Here is a 21,588-nt window from a genome sequence, read left to right as displayed (position 1 = left end):
ACTTGAGCCGATAATCCTCGCTGTCCGTGCCGGTCAGCGCTGGCGAGGCGTTCACCTCGAGCAACCACGGCGTCAGATCCTCGTCGAGAAGTATATCGTAACCGTACAGCTCGAACGAGTTCTTTCCCTGCATGATCACCGACTGCACCGCCAGCAAGCTGGCCATTATCACGCCTGTGGGATCGATAAATGGTTTTATGGGGAGAGGTTAATAAATCGAGAAGCGGAACGCTGTTTTCGGGCATTGTAGGCGAGATATTGGTATTGGGCCAGCTTTCATGTTTTTTTTTTTTTTATATTACTCTGCTTGGGGAGCTGGAGGTTGGGGAATATCGATGAGCGGAAGATTGGACGAGGGCGGAGAGATCCGTTTTGAGCGGTTTTCTTTATGGCGTTTTTAGTTGGACTTGCTCTTCTGATAGCATTTGATATATCGTTATAGGAATAATAATGCTTTTATCAGTAATGCGAAGTTTGAAGCTACGAGGAAAGAAGGGAAGCAGGAGGGGAGAGTTTGGCCAGAAACTGCTAATGGACTCGTCAGTAAGTCAATCTTTCTTTTTGCGTGGAGCAAGTCTTTACGAACATTGCGCGCCACTCTGTAAGCCACTCTAGGGGGAGGGTTCGGCGTAGCGTTGAATTTATACTAGCTAAAACTTTCACGCTGGTCTACCTCAATCCAATAGGAGGAGTTCCGCAGACTCCAAGGTTATTGGACTCCATTACGGTGCTTCCCCGTTGGTAAACTTAGACATTGAGATAATAGAAAAGAAAAACCGAATATTGTACATCCATAGGAAAAATGTATGGTGGGACAAGTGCTCGTAGGAGTCATCCTCCTTTAGATTCCTCCAGCTCGTTGGGTCGCCACGGTAATACCGTTTCTAATAATTTAATAATCGGTGTGCATGTTCGAACTAACCGGCAATTCGTTGGAACAGAGCTTCCACCGCAGCTGCCCCGTGTCTCGCGGTCAAATACTCTCTAACCTTCATCAACGCCCATTTGCATCCTCTTTTCAATTCCCCCTTCTTATCGTCATCATCGTGTATCTTCAGCTGTATCGCCATATTAGTGAGATGCACCCTGCTGTCGTCTATGTTCTCCAGATCGAACAGCTCGCCCGACAGCCGTGCGAAACCCTCTCTAGCCAACCAAACTTTCAGAGGGCAAAATGAGGTTACCAGGGTGTAGATACGTAGATCGAATTTTCTGCCTGAAATCATCGGGACGTTTACAAATACACGGGGGGATGATCGTCTAACTCTCTGGCTTGTATCCACAGCCGTCTTAAGACCATCGAAGAAAGTGCTTTTCAACGGTTCGACATTCAAGCCTCCTCCTTTCGGCGACGCTAGCGAACAAAGGTTCACGGAAAGGTTTCAGCCGCTGGCTGTCCGCGCCATCCCCTTTTCGAATGTACCGAGGTGTTCTCCCCGACAAGAGCCATTCTTCGCTGGCGATAAGCGGCTGAATGCCGAGGAGTATCGTTCTGGAGAACCAACCTGCCAGGAGGTAAGGATTCTCCACGTATTTCTGCACGATGAAAGTCTCCACCGGTGGTATTTCCACTTGCTGGCCGAATTCTTTGCTACGCCACTCCGATAGGTCCTTCAGCTTCCTGAACAGGAAGATACCTGTTAATTTAAACGTTACGGCCTATAGATTTGTTTCACTCGCTATATCAGTCGTGTATTTACCTGCTGCACTGATTATGAATAGACTGCGAATGTTTATGCAAACTTATATTATTATAAATATAACTAAATTAAGATTTTGTTTCATCTATTAAAAGTTGCAATAGGTACTCTATTTTGGATATTGTACATATTCTTACGTACCAGGCGCGTTTTGTACATCTTTGGAAGCTTAGATCTCCCAAAAATGCACAGATATCCGCCGTTTAATTGCGAATTTATCCGTAACTATTTCATTCGGAATGTCCAATAATGTGAGAGTGGAATTTGCTGCATATTTGGTTAGGAACAATTTGTTATTGGATAGGTCGAAGTCGTGATCGTGAATTTATCTGTGATTCTTTTATTCTTGATGTCGATTCGTTCCGTTGCAATTTGCTGGATTATTGGAACTTTTAGTTAGAAACGTTACATAGGGTAGATTTTGTAGAGTTTATATTGGCAATTTTTCTTTTTAATCTCTTGAAGCTTCAGTTTGAATCGACTCCTTTTAATAAACCATAGGAATATTTGTAATAGCCTACAATTTCAATTTTGAGCAAGTTGGCGTCACGCGAAAACTATAGGATAATTACTGAATTGCTGATTTTTATACGTTTATGGGACACTTAAACGTTCGAAAAATGCATAGAACGCACATAATAAGCAGAGGTATCTCTGATACTAAACGTACAAGAAGTATCTCTTTAATTTCTTCAGTCGTTCAGTTGCGTAAATATAAAATAAAAATCCGCAGTCTATTCATAACAACATACCTTTGCCCTGCGATCTTCCTGCAGGTTTCACGATCCACGTGGAACCAGGTTGCTTGTGATACTCCTCCGCGAATAGCCTATAATCGTTTGGTAGTTCGAATGTCAGCGGCATACCATCGCAAAGTTCAGCTTCGTCTATCTTATTCGACTTGAGTAACAATTTCTTGTATCGTTTCAAGTTTCTGTATAAGTAATTCTTCCGTGTCAATTCGTAATGATTCCGGAAGTGTGGGATCTTTTGATAAGAAGCGAGCTTCAGGTCCAAAGCCTGACGAACGTCATTGATTTCGCACCACCAAAGGTGCCAGTTCTGATCGTTGGGCTCTATTACCTTGAAAAGAGTTAAAGGATTCGCGTGGGAGGCTCACTCGTCGACGTATTAGTGTCAGGAAGTACAATTTATTCGTGGATATGATTACGCGAATTGTGTCGAATAATAAACTGCTTCCTGCTTCTGGGAGCTGTAACGCGAATACCTTTTCCGTATTTTGTCCTCTTGCGTAACTTCGATTTTGTTAATCGCAAACGTTTCGCTTTGTTCTGTAATTAGTCGAACATATTCACGTGTGATTTATCCTCATCATTTATTCTGAATTATTAATTTGATCGGTCGATTATTTTGAGCTCGTTACATCACTAATTTGGTTCGTAAATTCGTGTTCGGTTAAATTGTTTATTTGGTTGATAAAGTTTGGATTTATCGATGACAGAATACAGCGATTCCGAAGGCTTTTACACTTGCCATTTATTTCAACATTATCGCGATTAAACTGTCTTTATTCATAACTTTGTTCAAGAGAAAAAGAAAACGTAGTTACGTAAAATCTCTCTTCATTTGCATATTTAAGAATTAATAATTCCACGACGAACAAACAAAGTTAAAAAGATACGTGTACATAACGTGGAAGATTAAAAACTCTCTCGGTAAGTTTTTGAGAAAATTTCGATATAGTCGCGTTACTTTTTAGTTGGAAAATTTCTAAAAGAAACTTCGCAAACTTTGCAGAATTATAAATAGTTTAATCGAAAAATTGATATTTATATATTTTCGTTCTAGTTCGTCATCTTAAGCTTTCCTTGCTAAAAAGAAACTTTTAATTACTTCTCACCAACATTTCAATTACTAAAAGCAAACATAGCAGACCTTTTAAAAGAAACAAGCTCCGAGTTTACTTGCTAAGGACTTCCAACAATTCCAACCCCATAATACGGTTAAACCACAGCTAACTCCGTTTTCCCATACCACAAATTTCGCGTTCGCAATCCGCGAAGGGTGACACGCGAACATTTTGTCGAGCAATGAGGATTTTCGCATAATCGTCGCTCTTCAATGTTTTGTCGTTTCTTTCCCTTTTTTCTAAAGTCGTTTCATTTAGTCGTTTAAAGTCGTATCCCCTCGTCAGGGGATATACGCGGTCGTGATTCGTTCCCACCCTCGGCTCGTTAACGACCTTAAGGTCGTCACGCCAACATAGGACATTCCATTACCTGCGTCCATCCTCTGGCCAGCATCACCCTAACCTGCGTCGAAGGGAAGTCGCAGCGGAACCTGATGACCTTGTCGTCCTCGTTCTGCCTCCTTCTCGCAGTCGAATTCCTTTTTTCTCGTGGTGATGCGTTCTCTTCGCTCTCGTGGCTTGGTCTTGCGTTCTTGGACATTTCGTGGTCGTGGAACGATTGGCCAAGGAATTTTGTTTGCCAGATAGAAATATGCAATTATACAAATATATACTTATATTATTATTTATATCGCATGGCAGATTGCGCGCGCGGTTAGTTGAGATTTTATAATTCCGACGGAAATCGTTTTAGTTATATTGGTTAGAGTGAATGGACCCAACCCGTTGCGTAATTTCATTGGAACAAGTTCAGGCCATTGAGTAATACGAAGACGAATGAGATGCAAATACTTTGGAGCAGTGGTTTGTTGGGTAGCTTATAGAATCTATGGCTTTGAATTTAGTGCAATTAACGTCGTTTATAATCTTTGAATTGCTTTGTCCAAATCTGTGAAGAGGTTGAAAGATCTTGGAAAAATTGTGATATGGAACTGAAACGAGAAATTATATTTATTAATTCCATACTGTTCTCAACTTTGGTAAAGTGTTTAGTAGTAGAAGAACGCTATAAAGAAACACGTGTATATGAAATACGTGTTCCGGAAAATTAAAGATGCGCGTTCTGAATATATAATTGTACGTATGCCTCTATACCTGTAGAAATAAATACTAAGAAACTCTAATTCAGGTATATTCAAATTCAGGTGAATTAATATATTCATATTTTAATTCCTACACATTATACTATAATTTTAATAAATTTTACAAACTCGTCTGTCATCTGTGAAATTAATATTTGCAATAAATACCTCGTAACTCCGGTATATCCTTTCAGATTTATTTTAAATAATACAAGTATCGTTACGTTTTTAACGAGATATGAAAATGTTTTTCTCTCAGTACCAAGCGTTCAAATATTTTCGTGCATAGAGACACTATAGTTAGTAACAGGTTAAAATCAATCTGCTACCGCGAACCACGCGCATTAAATCACCCCTCGGTGGGGAATTAAAATTACCCCTGTATAAACAGCGGGAAATGTAAGTTACCGCTTTTTTCCCCTGCGATCTCTTTATGGCAAAAGGCTATGACATAATGCGATATAATCGCTATGCTTTGGAAATGAATCCGGAAATTGGCTGCTCGTGACACCCGCGGCAGCCTCGTGTTATACACGAGAATAGAAAAGAAGCTTACGACCGTTTCATGCGGTTTCATCCTCGCTCTGTCGTCTCACCCTATCGTTGTGCTACAATGTTGCTGGCGATATTAGCACGAAGAGAGGAAGGAGGCTAGATAGATGGTGTCCGAAATTTCGTGAGCCGTTTTCCGGTATACCTAACGAGAACACGCTTCGGTCCCAAGCAAATAACAGCCTACGTGCCCCGAATGGGGATGCAGATGGGTGATGGATGATGTATACTCGATGAGGCCAGTGCTTCCATCGCTTTCCTACCAGCGCAACGTTTCCGGACTAGGTTCAATCAGGGCTGCTGTTCGAGCCATTAACTATCCTGTATTTTCCATGCAATTGTGCAAGAGAGGAAAATAGCAAAATACGATTGTGATACATGAAAATAAATTTTATTATAAATATTTATATGTATATTTTAGGGACTATGGGATTGAAAGTTTATATGCGTTACGGTTTTATCAGGATGGCCATTTTATGGTTTAACGTTCCTCCTAATTTGCGTTGGATATTCTGTACGATATAGGAAGATTAGGTTTATCGTAGTTGGACTGCGGATTTTTATACATTTATGGAAAATTGTGCAAAAAACGCGTGGAATCCATATAATAGGCGAGAATACAAAATTGAAAATTGCGTTAACGAGGGAATCCGAGCAGAAATTATGGCAAAATATGGCATAATCGACAAATTTGATAATACGATTCTCCTCGAATTTGATATCGCGTCCTCGCACGGATTTAACATTTCGTTAAAATATTTACTTTTCTCCTTAGGTATCAAACGCGCTAATCTGCTTGAAAGTTGAATATATGTACATACTGTAGCGTGAATATTTTAAGCACGGCGCAATGCTTTCACGATAAACTCGAAACCACGTACACTTCTTCCCAAGTAGTAAAATATTTACCTATCATTTTTCCATTCCATACCATATCTTCTCCTTCTTCTTTCTTTTTTTCTGAGATCTTTAATCGCAAAAGTAAATTCGATATGACGGCAAAAAATTGGCATCGAAGTACTATACGCGTTTCTTAAATATTTTATCAAGATTTTTAATCGCCAGTTACGTATATCGATATTAAATGACGAACAAATTATTCCACTTTACGATGATAAAAATTACTTGTTAATCTTCTTCCAAGAAATTAACCCCTTGGTACTCTTAGGTAAAACGATATTCCTTTTCACTTTTAATATGACGCGATTTTCTTCAAAAGGATTTAACGCGGGCCTGAGTCCTTGGAACCTCGTTAATTCGCGCTCTTCCATAAGATTCATATTCTGCAATTCGTTTCAAAAAATTCTATCGTATTACGAATGACAATATCTCCATTAGAAACGTCAAGTTCGTGTTTAAATGTCCACTATCCTTGCGCTTATAAAAGATCCGTGCAACATATGCAAATTTCCATAGTAAAAAATTTTCTCACGTCTACGCTCGCACACAAAACACATTCAATCCTTTTCAGATAACTCGTGCGCACTGCAGACGCAGGAATGTTAAACATGAGAACCATACCACCCCAAATTTGTCCATTTCTTTAGCCCGTAGCTCTTCGAAACGCATCCTATGTATATTCGCACGAGGAACTAGTTTCTTGCTCGTGAATAAATTGCGTTTCGTGTATCCGACATTAGCAATCGCTTGTTCAACCGTCAGTGAGGAAAGAAAGAAAAGGATGGTCAGTTGTACCGTGTTTCCTGGTGGCACGGCTGCTGAAGTTTTGTCGTATCGTTCGTAACGGTAGTGCACGTGCGACGAGCCGGATGCACGTTGCCGCAGCTTGCATACACGATGCACAGAAACGGTAATCGACATATTGCCTAGGTACATGGTGGTATTTTTCAGTTGTTTCAGACGTCGAGATGCTCTTCTCGCGTCTGCCGCCTCGAGACACGGTCATCGAGCCGCTTCAGTAACTCGTATTGAAATGAATTTTTATGCAAATACTATTGCATAATTTATAACGAAGTTTGAAAATATTCTGTAACTGGAAATATCCTATATTCCTGACTTGCAAGAATATTCATGGGCTCTTTGAACACGAGCTAGTATTTGTAAGTTATTCTGTATATATAAGACACTTATACTGTATTATACTCGTTATAGTATTACGTTAGTTTACTTGGTATTACCTGCAGGAATTGTATATTATTTTCATTAGAAATTAATCGAAGAACCTGGAAGCTGCGTTACAATGTTTGATTTACTGTGCTGCTCGCTGAGTTGCTTATATCAACATCGAGTGCTCGTATCGAAATAAAAAAGGAGATAGAAAAATACAATTGCACCGACAGCGGTAGTGAAACCAGTATTATTTTCTTACTAAAAATCCTCAGCGTTGTTCATCTCTGGTATTTCCTGCCATATCATTTGTTACGTCCGGTGACTCTTTATGTAACCCAGAACCATCCCTCGGTCGAGGCGGCCATTAGCTGTGCGATTAGAATTAGTCGTATCTCAATAATCCTAAGGGATTGTGATAAAACTAAGCATTTCGATTTTATCGTTAAGGCCGTTAAGTGGTATAAAACACCTTCAAGTCGGGATGTTCCTTATGGTTATTGCTCCATCAGGTAAAAAGTGAGAAAACGTAGGTTTTCCCATCTTTCCAGGGATTTCTACGCGCAAGCGACTGGTGATGGGACGACCATCACCTAGTAAAAGCTTTCTCTTTTTCTCTGTGACAGTGTAATATCAATCCACATCTGAGGCGCAGGTCACTGCGCACTCACTGCGTACTCTCAATAACCCCAAGAACCCACCATAAACTTAAACTTTTAGTTTATTAACCCTGTAGGTGTTATTGGTTTATGGATGATCCTTGGAACAGTACGTTCATACAAATTACGGGGTAAAAGCGGGTATTTATCTATCGGGAAAGCTGGTTTTCCCCATGAACACCTACGAGCCACGTTGGTAGGAGGCTTCCTCCTCCTATCTTCATTTATTAACGTGGACTATAACCAATTGGCATCGCGGATCGTTACTCTCACTTCTCCTAACGAAAACGCATGAACAACGAATCCGCGTTGTTAGTTCAAAGGGCACAGCCACACCGAGCTTTCCTCCGTAATAATACGAGAACACCCTGGAACTGAAACTAAAACCGATCGCCAGTCAACATCTTAGATCAGTCATGTAAACTGTGTTATTCGATAAAGTTCGAGGGAAAACAAAGATAGTAGTTGTGTTACGGCTCAACCTTCTTGTCTTTAAAACCTAAGTGAAATTCACTGATTCATCGATTACAGATTAGTCAACATCTCTACACTGGGTGTATCACCTTTGACTCAGTCAACGTCTTTGCACTGGTTTATCAACCTTAGATCAGTCATCCAGTTAACTTATATCTATACGCACCGAGCGTAACCATCTTGTCTACAAGTTCTTGCAATAAAGTGTAAATTATAACCTGTTATCTCAGTGTTAGAATTAATTCAACCATCTCTATTATTCTAAACGAAATATGGGATCGATCATTTCGTGGCGTCGATTGTATAATCGTAACAGGAATTTACGACTCCCGCTGACGCGCTTCCTTGCGATCGCGTCTCTCCGCGAGCGGTCGAACATCATTCTCTCTCTCTCTCTCTCTCTCTCTTTTTATCTTTCTCTCTCTCTTATCTGCAACGATAAAAATGAACAAAAGCCTACTATCCTCAAAAAACGAACACGCAATATCGAATAAAAACAACCTCGTAGCACACAGATTTTTATAACAGACGTCTCTCGCGTGATCAAAGGAACGAGAATCCCACGAATGCCAGGATCGAACGAGAAAAGTACCGCATCAAATTTGACCGAACTAATCCCCGATGCAGGAACAATGTTACAAAACTCTCGATCCGTCGTGGAAATCCAATTTGGCATCGGAAATGCGAATGACGCCAAACGAAAAGCAATGGGAACGCGTGTTTCAGTTCGACGAGCGGCACGACCACACGCGATAATTGATACCGATTGCAGCCACGTGACACATTTGTCGGAGGGTTTGGCCGTGCGCACGCGAAGCGATCGACGCGTGATCCATGATCCATCGCCATCGAACGCACCCTCGAACGCGTCGCAACGGACGATCGTCACGCTACGTAAAGCCACGTGGCTGGAAAATAATAGCTATTTATACGACGCTGTTATCGGCTGGCGTATGCTTCCGCTTGACGCCTGCCGCGTTGATGACGCCTCTCGTTTATGATCGTTTGCCTTTCTTCCGTTTTGGATCTCCATGTTTACCAGCGTCTCTGTTTTATTCCGCCATAAGCTGCACGATGCACTTTTTTCGATATCTTCCTTTGCAAGACAGTTTGCGTAATCCTGGCGATTTACGAACGTGCGTGACCAGTAATTTATCGTGCGTTAACGAGGAGAAAGGCTTAGAGAAAAAAAGGTCTTGGGTCGTGTGTTTCTCTGTATCTTCCTTGCGTGTTTTTCGATCGTGCTTTTCCATTTTAACGAAGTTAGAAGCTTCGTAGATTTGAGAATAGTAATTACGACGGAATATGGAGCGTCGTACAGTTCTATGGAATTTGAACTAATTTCTAGTACCTGAAAGAAGTGTTTATAAAAGAATTCCTAATAATTTATTCAAACAATACTAAGTACTAAGAGATACGAAGACTATGATGACTGTGGCTAGTTTCCAGTGCTACTTTCACTCACATTAATTAACGAAATACGTTGTTTGAAAGTAAAGGGCCAAGCGCGGTAAATAATTAAAGAATTATATGATTATATAAATAAACACGTATGTAAATCACGCGTTAATAGTTAGACATATGGCGTTGGCGTCGCGTCATCGACCGTCATAGCTTTAGTAGTCAACGCATTCTTGCGACAATTGGATGATTGTGTCATTTAATCCTACAAATTTTCAGGATTACTATCCAGTTCACAATATTCATAATAATTTGGTATTTCTCGAATGTGTTGGAAATTCAGGATAACTTTAGCATAAGATAGAAACGATAAATCAAGCTGAATGACATGCGTGTGTCACGATCTCGTAATACAACGGAGAACGCTGAAAACTTTCTGCGCAACGTAATAAAATATGTATTCGTTTTCCTGGTCGAGCGAGAGGCAAGTACATCTCACGGAGGTGACAAACGAAGACCTGTCTTTTCACGGTAATGCAAGACGTTGCTTCATTTGCGGTTGTTCTATTTGCATCTGCGGTTCAGCGGTGGAAACGGATAACGCCGTGTGCATGTAATTGTCTCATTTGTGGTTTCAGGTCAAAGCACAATTTGTCCTCGCGGAAACTCAGGTTTTCTACGGTTCTCAGATTTTACACGGGAAGACACGCGTGCAATACGAGAATGAATAAACAACATTATTCTCGGAGCCAACGTTTGCGGTAGCTCGTCCTATAGTATGTCTGTTTTACCTTAGACCAAAATTGGATTGCTGGAATTCAATTCGTTTTCACGAAACCATGACAGTTGTGAGGGCGAACATTGTTACGCGAGTTTTATCTATTTACAATACAAATTTGTGGTAAAAAAAAGAAAAAAAGGAAAAAAAAGAAAAATCAAATTAAAATCCAAATTATTCGTTAGTTTACTGGAAACTCTGTTTTATCCTAATCTACTTGCAAAGTGAAAATACCAAACTAAATAACGGTTCAACGCTTCCAACTAATATAAGAAAGGAAAATAAAATTTCCCTATATCTGTTTTACGCGTCTTCCAATTTTAGTTCGAAACTGCAAAGTTTATTTTTAAATTCGCAGACAATTACTCCGACTCAACTTAAGCAAGGTCCTCATCGACCAAAACTCGCGAAACGATCGCCCTATCCGTAATTGCTTCCCGAAAAACTGAAGAGCCGTAACACTCTGAACAATTGGCTCAAGGGAAAATAATTGCCGTGACGGGAGTTGCGTGTAGGCAAAACGAATCACGAATTCCAGTCGTCGTCCTGACTGCTGCTCCTTGTCGGCTGACAATGAGTCACACAGAGCTACCATGTTGATTCGTCATCTACGAAACGAAATAGGCTTCTGCGAGCCGTGAGCGGTATGCACGCGAAATTAATTCCAGCCCTGCCCGCGGTGCGCCTGGCCGACGTCGAATTTACATTTATTTCTTGCCACACAGGCCGTCCAGTCTGGCCCGGGCCGAATTTCCATATTTCCAGCGCCGACGTCTCCATATCGATCCGATAGTCTCCGGTATAAACGTATCCGACGAAGCGAGCGAAATGCTCGGCTAGACGACGACGAAGAACGCTTTGAGCGGCGAAACGACCAGCACAGGAAGCCCTCTTGCCTTCGTAAAAATGAATCTCAGCCGCGAATCGTAATAAAGGGGGAGGAAGGAGGCAAACAGTTCGTTATGCTGCTTTCTTGCCCTTTCTTTCAGCCTGCCTTTTCCTTCTTCTTCTTTTTACTCGTAGCCTTTGTTCGTTGTTGCTTCGTCTTTCGGCCTCTTTCTTTGAGTTAAAGACCGGAGGAAGATGGTGATGACGATGGTAAAGATGGATATTAAGTGGAGCTTTGAGACAGTGTGCCGGCTGTTTTCTCGTTATCAGCCTAGAGAGATTCTAAATGTTTGGCTTCCTCTCTGAAGTTGATCTCTCGATTATTTTCCTTAGATTATTTACGAGGTGGATTGGAGGAGACGGAGAGAGACCTTTATCGCTTGTGTTTAGAGCGTAATTGTAGAGTAAAGAGACATCGAGTAGCGTTATTAATTTACTTGTTTAGGCTGCTGTAACTCATTCGTATTCCACTGTCAACGCCAAAGGAAAAAATTTCCGATCAGTCATATTCTTCTATTATTGAATTTTGCTGCATCTTTTAAAAGAGACACTGTTCGATCCTTCGACGAGAAAAGATGAAGTCGAATGTCGCGAAGATTGGAACGCACAGGGTGACCCATTTCGAGCTATAAATGGATTTTACGATCGGAAGCTGCGTCGAATCGCACAAAATCGAACACGCCAAGTGGTACGAGGGGCTCGTTAGAATTTCGCGAAAGAAATCTACTGACGGAGTTGCCGATATTTCTGCCGGGTCGCTTATAATTTTTTGATCCATTCTTTTATCCATTTCTTTCTATTATTACTATTATTTTTAACCCCTTAGACGCATCTTTAATCTCGACAAGACACGTGAACGCGAACGTACTTTCACGCATTCCTCACAAGTTGCAAATTCTTTTCCATTAACGATAAATCGAAGAATTTGTAATGATATTACGTTTGTTTTGGCACACCGGTTATTGATTTATCGAAAGGGTTAATAGGTTAAGGTTACGTATAAATATAGCCTTGATAATCTTGATCTGTTTACTTCGCTAATGCCTTCTCGGCGACATATAAATTCTTTTTTATTGTTTTCGATATAAATCCTGGGATTAGTCTATTTTTACATCGGAATCGGACACCTTGCGCGTATATATCGTTTGTTGATGCCAAGCTCGGGGCAAGATTTAGGACGTACTATTTGGATTGAAATTTCAGGGTCCTCAGCGAAAATGAAAGTGAACATCTGTACGAAGCCTTGAGAGCGTACCCGCGACGTTTTATTGCGTCACGTTTTATTTCGGTTTCGATCGGTCGCTCTACGGCCATAAACGCGTTTCAGAAACCTGTCGAAACTTAGATTTATCCCTAGATCGTATTTCTTCTTTTTTCTTTTCTGTTGTTTTTACGAGTAATATATTTTTCAGAGGCAAGAATCTGTATGCAGAACGAAACGAATATGAGTTCAGAACGAACTGGTTGATATTTTTGCAGGCTAATTCGTTGGCAAAATTTCGAACATCTATTGGTGAGTGTAATATACGTATGTAAATGCAATCGTGTCCAAAACTTAAAGATGTGAATGACATCGGATTTCGTATTTGAGAAATAACTGGCGCCTCGTTGTTTCTCACGTTTAACTAATAACAGTTGCGCGTTTCGTATTTATTACAGTATTATGAAATAATTAGAACTCGAAACGATCGTCCAGATCTGTAACTTTAGATATCGCGCAGTCTGTTTAGGAAATCTTTCCCAGCAATCCCAATTACCCTTTGGGATCTTGAGTTTCTCACGTTTATCGGTATAAAAAGATTCGTAATTTCAAGGTAGCCCTCGATCGCGTGTTTTTTCTCGTTTCTTCAACTACATATCTCACTTCTCCTTCTGAGAAAGGAAATAGCGTGCATTTTATTCGTAAGAAACGAGGGAAAAATTATTATTATATAACGCATTGTTGCGCGGCAGTGTTCCGCTCGTACTCGACCTCGATTCTTCTTCTCTCTCGAAGGCGAAATAAAACGGAGGAGAAAGAATTTCTCATTTCTTAAACGAAATTAACCGATAAGAAGGGAAAGTAGAAAACCTAATGATTTCAGAGGAAATGCGAGTCTTCGAAACATTTGTTACTATGTCTCGATTCATTTCGATCGATAGAGCCAAATTTTGAGAAATTTATTCGCTAACAGGATCGGAAGTATGCGAGGTACGCAAAGTAGTTCAATGTTACCATTCCATTGGATCCTCTCGGTCAGAATCGAGATCGTCATTTAAATTCAGTGCGTCGTAGCCGAAGCATTCCCGGGGCCTACTCCCGGGAGAGGATGATGGATGACCTTGAACAACCAGTGGGAGATCGTGGTGGTACGGTTATTCAATAGTCGGAAATGGTTCGTCAATGGCGGTTAACCTAACGGCTCTTATTACGCAAAACAGTCGACGTTTACGGTTGCTGTGTTACGCACGAAAATGTGCTGCTCCTTTCAGCAACTATTTATATACCGGCGACCGACATCGCGTATATATGTGCACGCTTATGTGAACAGCGTTACGACAGTCAATTACGTTTCATTGTAACGACATTATAGATACGTTTGCGCGCCTAATGAAATTTCAACGGGTCCATTGTATTTTCTCGATGGCGATGGCGATGGCTCTCGGTTCATTCGTTTTTCAATGCCGCGTACAGTATTCGAATCGCGTATACGCTGGCTCACGAAAGCATTCGAACGCTTACCATAGTTAGGGCAACTTTTACGTACATGTCGTATGTGTTTTTAGGAAAAATTTTTATGTTTCATCAGTCCCGCAATGAAACACGATTGTCACGATCGCATTCGTCGAATTTGACACCGCACTGGAAAGAAGCATGTAGAAGTTACACGATATTTTTATCGCGTATTTGATAAAGAAGATTAGTACGCTATAGTATATAGTATATATAGCTATAGTATATAGTATAGCCAGTATATAAGGTGATAACTATATGCAATAATTCAGAAAAATGTTCGTACACTCTATAAGACGATTGTCTTTATTTAAACGCAATGAGTCATGATTATATCGGCCAAATTTGAAACCACGCTGAGAATGTATGTAGCAGTGCACGAGATACTTTTATCGCAAACATATATGTATTTGATAAAAGAAATTGGTATGCCGTGCTATGAATAAAGCTAGTATCTTAAGCATACAATAAGTGTTCGATGTGGTATCGCTGAATATCGAGGTTTATTAATATAAACACATAATTGATTGTTCATATACTTTTGCGAAACATATGCAGCCAGTACATAATGTAATAACTATATTCGACAATTCAGAAAAATAATCGTACATTCTGTAAGAGGACTATCTTTATTTAAATGAAACGTCATATTTGTTTATCGATATATGAAAGAACAGTAACTGATGAGCGTTGTTCTACAGAAATGTTGGTACAGACGAGAGAGAAGTTCGTCACGCAAACAATAAATTATTAATATTTTGTCGAAATCTTTGCCAGTAATAGCCAGTAATCATGCAATTGAAATTCAGATTCTGGCTGTACATAAGTTGCCATCATTCATCCAATACCATATACGTATACATCGTATGTAAATTTTAAACATCAGATGACAAAAAAAGGTCAGCATTTACAACGTGCTGTAATCAGCAAACATATTGAACACTATTTAATATCAATATGTCGAAGCAATTGATTTTTGTTCGCGATCGACGCGAAATATTTTGCCATCGAGTCGAATCTCTTCAATAACGCGCCATAGGGACGTCGATTCGTTTTTGCTCGAGACGATGGCAAAAAGCGATTTTAATTAAAGCTGATTGCCAGGCGCCAATTAACGCCGCTATTGCATCCCCTCGCTCAAAGACACTAATGTCCTGTACATATCACTTTTCCACGCTGGTCATTGGAAAATCCGGTTTTCATCGAGCGATTGGACATCGATACGCGCCGCGCCAAATTTCTCTGCGGCGTTTTATCGGACGGGCAAAAGAATGAAAAAAGGGAAAAGGGGGAAGAAAAACTGCTGAAAAAAATGTCGGTACACGGTGTACCGTGGCACGATCGAACGCGTGAAAGCTTCTCGTTAACGGAAGTAGAGAAGACTCGTCGACGCGATTGGCTCTAGCCTCGGTTCTCCAGTTTCCAGGGATTCGAAATACGGAAATCGATGGTATATAGGGTCGTGGGGTAGAGAATACTGGAGTTCTGTGGTAGAATATTAGATGATTAATGGTGTTCTTAAGTAGCGCTGCTGGGTTTGGCTTTAGAATTATTAATTGGATTTATTTTCTTTGCGATGGAAGAATTGGTTGGAGCAATTTGGTCATTTTAAAGATTTAGGTCGAAACTTGAATTATATTCGGTGTATGAGTACGAACAAATATGATACGAATATGATCAAAAGCTTGATTTATAAATGGGATTGTGATCGATCGACGATATGGTTTCTCCAGAGAAGATATTGGAGAATGTTCGAGCAAGAGCTACGAAGGTTCTTTTAGGGGAAAATGGAGCGAGACGAGGTATCGATGTTTTTCTTAAATAACACACGCAAATGTTCTGTAATGTAGGACTCGACCAAAGAAATCTAACAGCTCGACTACGTTGTTCCGATCATGTTTAACTCGATTATATTTTTCTCGCGTTAAAACGTATCTTGCGTTTGCGCAAAATACGATAAAGTCTTGACTCGTTCCGTTTTCCTGAGATCTTCTGGAAACATATCGCGAATTCCTTTTGTTTGCTACAATGGCAAGATTGAAATATATAAAATTCGAGGATCGTAGCAAGGTTAATAAGAGCCAACATTAAATTTCGTCAGAAGCACCTGTCTTTTCCTTTATGTTTTTGCTAGCCTCAAAACCAAAAAGTTTGAGATCTACTATTTCAGGAATTCTGATGGCGCTAAGATTAAAGAACCTCGATTCCTCAAACTACTCCATCTCTGAACATCCATCGATGCAACCTCCATCAAACACATGCAGCGAGTGCTCTCTCTCTCTCTGTCTCTGTCTCTGTCTCTCTCTCTACTAGACCTACTCTCCCTACAATTAAATTTCCACTAATTCTTCGTCGTACCTTTACCATTGCTAAATCAACTCCAATTCTTTGGGAACTATCCAACGGTCGCTTGAAATGTCATTTCACCCAAATGTCGCAACCTGAGGGTGTCGTATCGACATTGGTTCACATTGTTGGTCGATCATCGTCGTACGCAGTTCTTTAGCATCGTGGTGCGTTATTCTGTGGCTAGTTGGACGCTGTCCCGAGGAAAGTCAATGTCACGGCAGACAAAAATACTGTTCGGCTGGCATCGGCTGACGCCGCGCCGTTTGAATTCTGATCCGTGACCGAGATTCTCGATCAGTCGGCGTTTCGCGGGGCCACGTAGTTGTGGTGTTGTTGTTATTGTTGTTCCTGCCTCGGGTGCGTCGCATAGCGAGGGACGTGCCTTCCGCCAAATGCCCTGTTTTACGTACTGCCTGTGGTGTTGCTGCCGTCCCCTAGATCGATACTTGTCGAGGCGTGGGGACAGGTTCGATTACGTCGAGTATATACCTCTGTATCAGGTGAACACGCTTTGTCGAGTGGCATCTGTCGTGTGATAAACGTCGGTAATTAGCCAGTCACCAGTCGGACGATTTTCTTTTATCGTTCTTTTTCTCGACCCTCTTTAGATATCTCGTTTAATCTTTTGAGTACTCTGAGCGCTTTTAGCCAGTGTTGTTATAAGTTATGAATGCATATATATCGTGTATATTCTTGGTGCGAAAGTGGCACGAAAAGAGTCGATAAATGTGTGGACAAACGAGTTTCCTTAGCTTTTTCCTCTTAATATTCTGCTTATGAAAGAGAATTCATATTTCTTCTCAGACGATTCCACGGTTTGTTGAAGTTTGAAAAAAAGTTGGCATATCGTGTAATATCGTGAGATAAACTATTCTTTCTTTAGACCGTGGAAAATATTCTTTTTATTTCTAATATACGTAGTTCTGTAAAGTGTCCCTATTATTCTACAATCGTACCGTGACAAGACGATATATACGAGTCTGTTGATAATGTTGCGTTTATGTAACTTTTATATAATATTCCACACAGGTAGATATCGTCGTGATCTTTAATGGGTCAGAATTATCCCGTACGCCGTGCAAAATATTATAGTAGCCACAATAAATACATCTCTTTTTATTCTTTTTTATTTTTTTTTTTTTTAAAAGAACGTCGATGTCCACGGTATTTAATACTCAAGGGTTAATTTTCTTTTACTTTACGCTTGTTTGGAAGAGTAAGCACGTACCACGAAGTCGATGAGGGGATTGGATACCTTTGTTCTTCCTTGTAATTGTCAGCATGATTCGCCTTCATTGTGCATTGTCTCGTTTGGTTTTAATAGCTTGAAGAGGCGTGGCGGTGAATTTACAATTGTTGCGTGCAGTTTGATCGAGTATTATTTTGTGGAATGTTTAACTTATTCGCGTAGAATGGGAAATTGTTATAACCAATGAACTTTTTAGGGGCAAAAGCTGGGCCATTACGAGCGTGTCTGACTTTCATCTGGCCGCTGTCCAATTAGTTAAACGCGCGTAAGAATATTGGACTTTAATGTACTTACGTGCTGACAAGATGTTTATACACTGTGTATCGTTCATCAAAAACTTCAGATACATGTATCTTTACAGTTTTTCAATAATTTTTATAGTTTCTTAAATGCTTACATTAATGGAAGGCAAACGAACTTATTACTCAACCCAATATCGATTACTTATTATCCATAACAATTCCCCCCCCCCAAAAAAAAGAAAAAATCGCACGATCAATACCAATTAAAATTTTATCTAGAATTTTACATGGAAAATTTATAAAATACCAAATAAAATACCAAAAGTGGTAGAAAAGATACGCGTAATATGCAAAAATGAACAAAATATCCAAAGTACAGCGTTCGTTATGATATTTCATAGGAGAAACAAAATTCTGTTTAGGTTTCATCATTTTCGTTTATAACCACTAAAATTCGCATAAATATGCACTGTCTCATTATAATATTTAGCGAATGAAACGAATCGTTGCTTAAACTCTGTCTCTTTAATCACGTTCGAAAGAACTTGAATTTGCATAAAGAAGCAGCTCCGATACTTAAAACGTATTTTTCGAAAGAGACTCTATATCGAAGAACGCAAACATTTCTTACTACGAATATCAGTATCGACTATTAAACCGAGCCCATCCGCACTCTATTTACGTGTCATGAAACCTCTCCGTTACGAGCTTTCGGAAGAGACGAGTTCCATGCGAACTCGTAAATTCGGTGAAGCGCAGAATTACAGGGCCTGCGTGTAATCGCACAGCTGCCCACGCAGAAATCGGGGCATCAAACTGGGATCGAGCCGGTCGGTCGAGGGCGAACTTCTCCCACGAAATTGTTTCGCAACACCGGCGGTTCGCTCGACTTGAGAACTTTCACGGGACGTGGCTGAACTTTCTACGCCTTCTGCCGACGATGTTATCGGATCTGAAGATTTATCAGAACGAACGGCCGCTCGAGCGTCACTTAATGAGGTCGAGATGAATTAAGCTGATGATGCGGGCTTTTTCGGAAACAGTGGAGCGGTAACGCGAGTACTTTAGGTAATAAGCCTCTCTGTTAGGGTTGGAGAAAGTCCGAAAATGCGAACCTAGCCCTAAACTGTATTGCCGGAAGACCCTGTTCGACTACGTTTTTTTAGCTATTTCGTTAGCTGTCGAAAGCTATAATTCATTTTGATAAATGAATTATATGTATAACAGCTGATACGAAAGGGAAGATTGCGAGGGTTGATAGAAACGAAGCGACGAAGAGAAAGTTGCTGATATTTTATATTTTATAGGAATATCTACAAAGTTTACGCATCGATATCCCGAAGTGAAAAAGCAATTTCGCAACTTCTAGATTCGAGTTGTAATTTGTATGGATTTTGTAATCGATCAAGACTGTACTGTAATTTAGAACGCGACAGAAATATAGAATATAGGTATGTCTATAAAATATAAATACGCTATATACGGTATAAAACAATGAATAAATTATTGACACGAATTATCGACAAGGCAAACAGTGCACGCAAACACGAAATATGGATGGAAAGTTACACGTGCGTTTAAAGTACGAAAATACTATTAATAAAAATTGTAAAGCAAATTAACAGCGCATCGCGATGTAAAATATGGAATTACTGCGGATATTCATGCGTTTATACGCAACGTAACGTACAAAAATCTATCGAATCGCTCAAGTACAGTACTCGGCTGGCATTTAAGAGAATCAAACGAATCTTCGTAGGAACCTCAGTTTCTTTTATTGCGTTCGCCAAACGTGCGAATTTGCATAAAGCTCCGCAGCCAAGTAATAATAGAAATTGTAGGGAAGTCACTAAATGTCACGAGAGGGGTAAAACTACACGTGGTGGAAGACGTGTGTATAATAGAGCATATGTATATATATATACGTTCTGACGCTGTTACAACGCGATTTCGCACATCGATCAGTGGCGTCAGGACACGAAGGTCGAGCTGGCCGACAAGCCTTCGCTCGTAAATCAATTTCGAGGGTGCACTCGTGTGCGCGTCGATGCATTCCGTAATAGATTTCGACTAAACAGGTCACAGAGATCCGGCTGTCCTGAAATTTCGGTGTAAACATGCCTGTCCCGTTCACGGCGCACAAAGCGTCTCAGGAAGATGCAACATCCATTTATGAATGCGGACCTAGTAATTGGACGATGCTCCTCCACGAAGAGGTTGGGGGTTGTCGATCTTGTTGTTCAAAGCGACTGTCATTCACCAAACGCAAGAGTTCATTTAGTAAACCAGCTTCTCAAATCGTATACAGAATGCATAATGGAAGAGTAAGGAGGAAAAAGCGAAGGAATGTCGCAAAGTAGACAGCTTCGTTGAGAAAGTTCAGTTTCAATATGTTGGTCCGTTAGAGGAGGGACAATATTCGACGTATTTAACTGTTTTATGGTTTATAAAACGACGTTGTTGAAGAAAAAGAAAGAACGATTAATAAAGTATTAATTATTTTTATCTGTGTCTTGTTCCTGTACTGGCGAGGCATTCCCTGTTTCGAACCACTACACGAAATTTCTGAGCAAGATATTTTTCGTATTATAATTATTGATTCGCGATAGTCGTGCAATCCAAGTTCTTGGAAATAAAATATGTTTTAAGACGGGAAATCATGAAAAACGATCGTTCCTCGTTTTTTACCCTTTGCCTATCGATTCCTGCTTCTTTTAAATTTTATATCTCGCTTCGTTGCATTTTGGGTGTTTAATACTAACTTTTGGATCGAAGTAACCGCGTCGTGAAATTTTAATCTTCAATGTGCAATCGTAAGAATTATTTGATCGTACAGATGGTAATTCAGATCCACATTGATTGATTGATTAATTTTTTTGGCAACAGTAATGGACAGTAAATTGTGGAGAATGTAGGACATTAGAATTTGTGAAGTTTAGCGTACACTGTATTAGTCAAATTGCTATATTCTTTTTAATAAATTTATTTTTTTTAATAAAATAAATTTTTTAATAAACGCAAGTTTCCCTTATATTTGTATTTATCAATGTTAAAAAGACCTTTTTGTATTATTTATTTTATTCTTTAATACTCGATAAAAGGAAATGATATTTTTCCTTCTATGCACGATATGTATGAGATTGCTTTCTTTTCGATCGTGTAGCATTTGCTATGCATCAGTCTGTGGCAACACGTATGAAAAAGATTCGAGTGAAACCTCTGGCGCACATCGAAAATGGAGAAGGCATCGTTCCAGCCAAGACTTTTCTCATTACGGATGTTGAATATATAATCTTCCATCCTATATGCACTATAGTCAGTCCATTCCTCGCTATTATTCAGACAGATCAGCTTACTCTTTATTCTTTCATTACTTATTATTCGCTGTTCGTTCTACATAATGCAGTTTTCCATTTGTTATGAAAAGCAAACGAGTAACATTTATCTTTGTTCCACACGATAACAATTTATATTAATCGCGTATGTAACAATTAGAAATTTCAAAATTCGTTCGCGTATCGCAAAGCATATATGAATAAAATTACACGAATTTAAAATCATAGT

General features: G+C 39.9%; 1 protein-coding gene across 11 annotated transcripts in view; it reads left to right on the top strand.

The window, feature by feature from the left end:
- Nucleotides 1-21,588, top strand: part of LOC100646160 (PH and SEC7 domain-containing protein) — an 82,807-nt gene that overhangs the window by 25,297 nt on the left and 35,922 nt on the right. The window contains exon 1 of one of the 11 annotated variants that reach the window (XM_048412603.1): nucleotides 16,821-17,033. The exons of 8 other annotated variants lie outside the window; for them this stretch is intronic. In XM_048412603.1, the coding sequence (XP_048268560.1) occupies nucleotides 16,926-17,033 (108 nt within the window). In that variant the 5' untranslated portion in view covers nucleotides 16,821-16,925. Of the gene's footprint in view, nucleotides 1-16,820; nucleotides 17,034-21,588 lie in introns of those variants that run through there. 2 more of the 11 variants (XM_048412598.1, XM_048412599.1) reach the window with 2 other exon arrangements.

The sequence above is a fragment of the Bombus terrestris genome, chromosome 15 (genome assembly GCF_910591885.1).
Source record: "Bombus terrestris chromosome 15, iyBomTerr1.2, whole genome shotgun sequence".
Taxonomy (NCBI): Eukaryota; Metazoa; Arthropoda; class Insecta; order Hymenoptera; family Apidae; genus Bombus; species Bombus terrestris.
The sequence above is the reverse complement of the archived record's forward strand: the minus strand, read 5'-3'. Positions and strand labels throughout refer to the sequence as shown.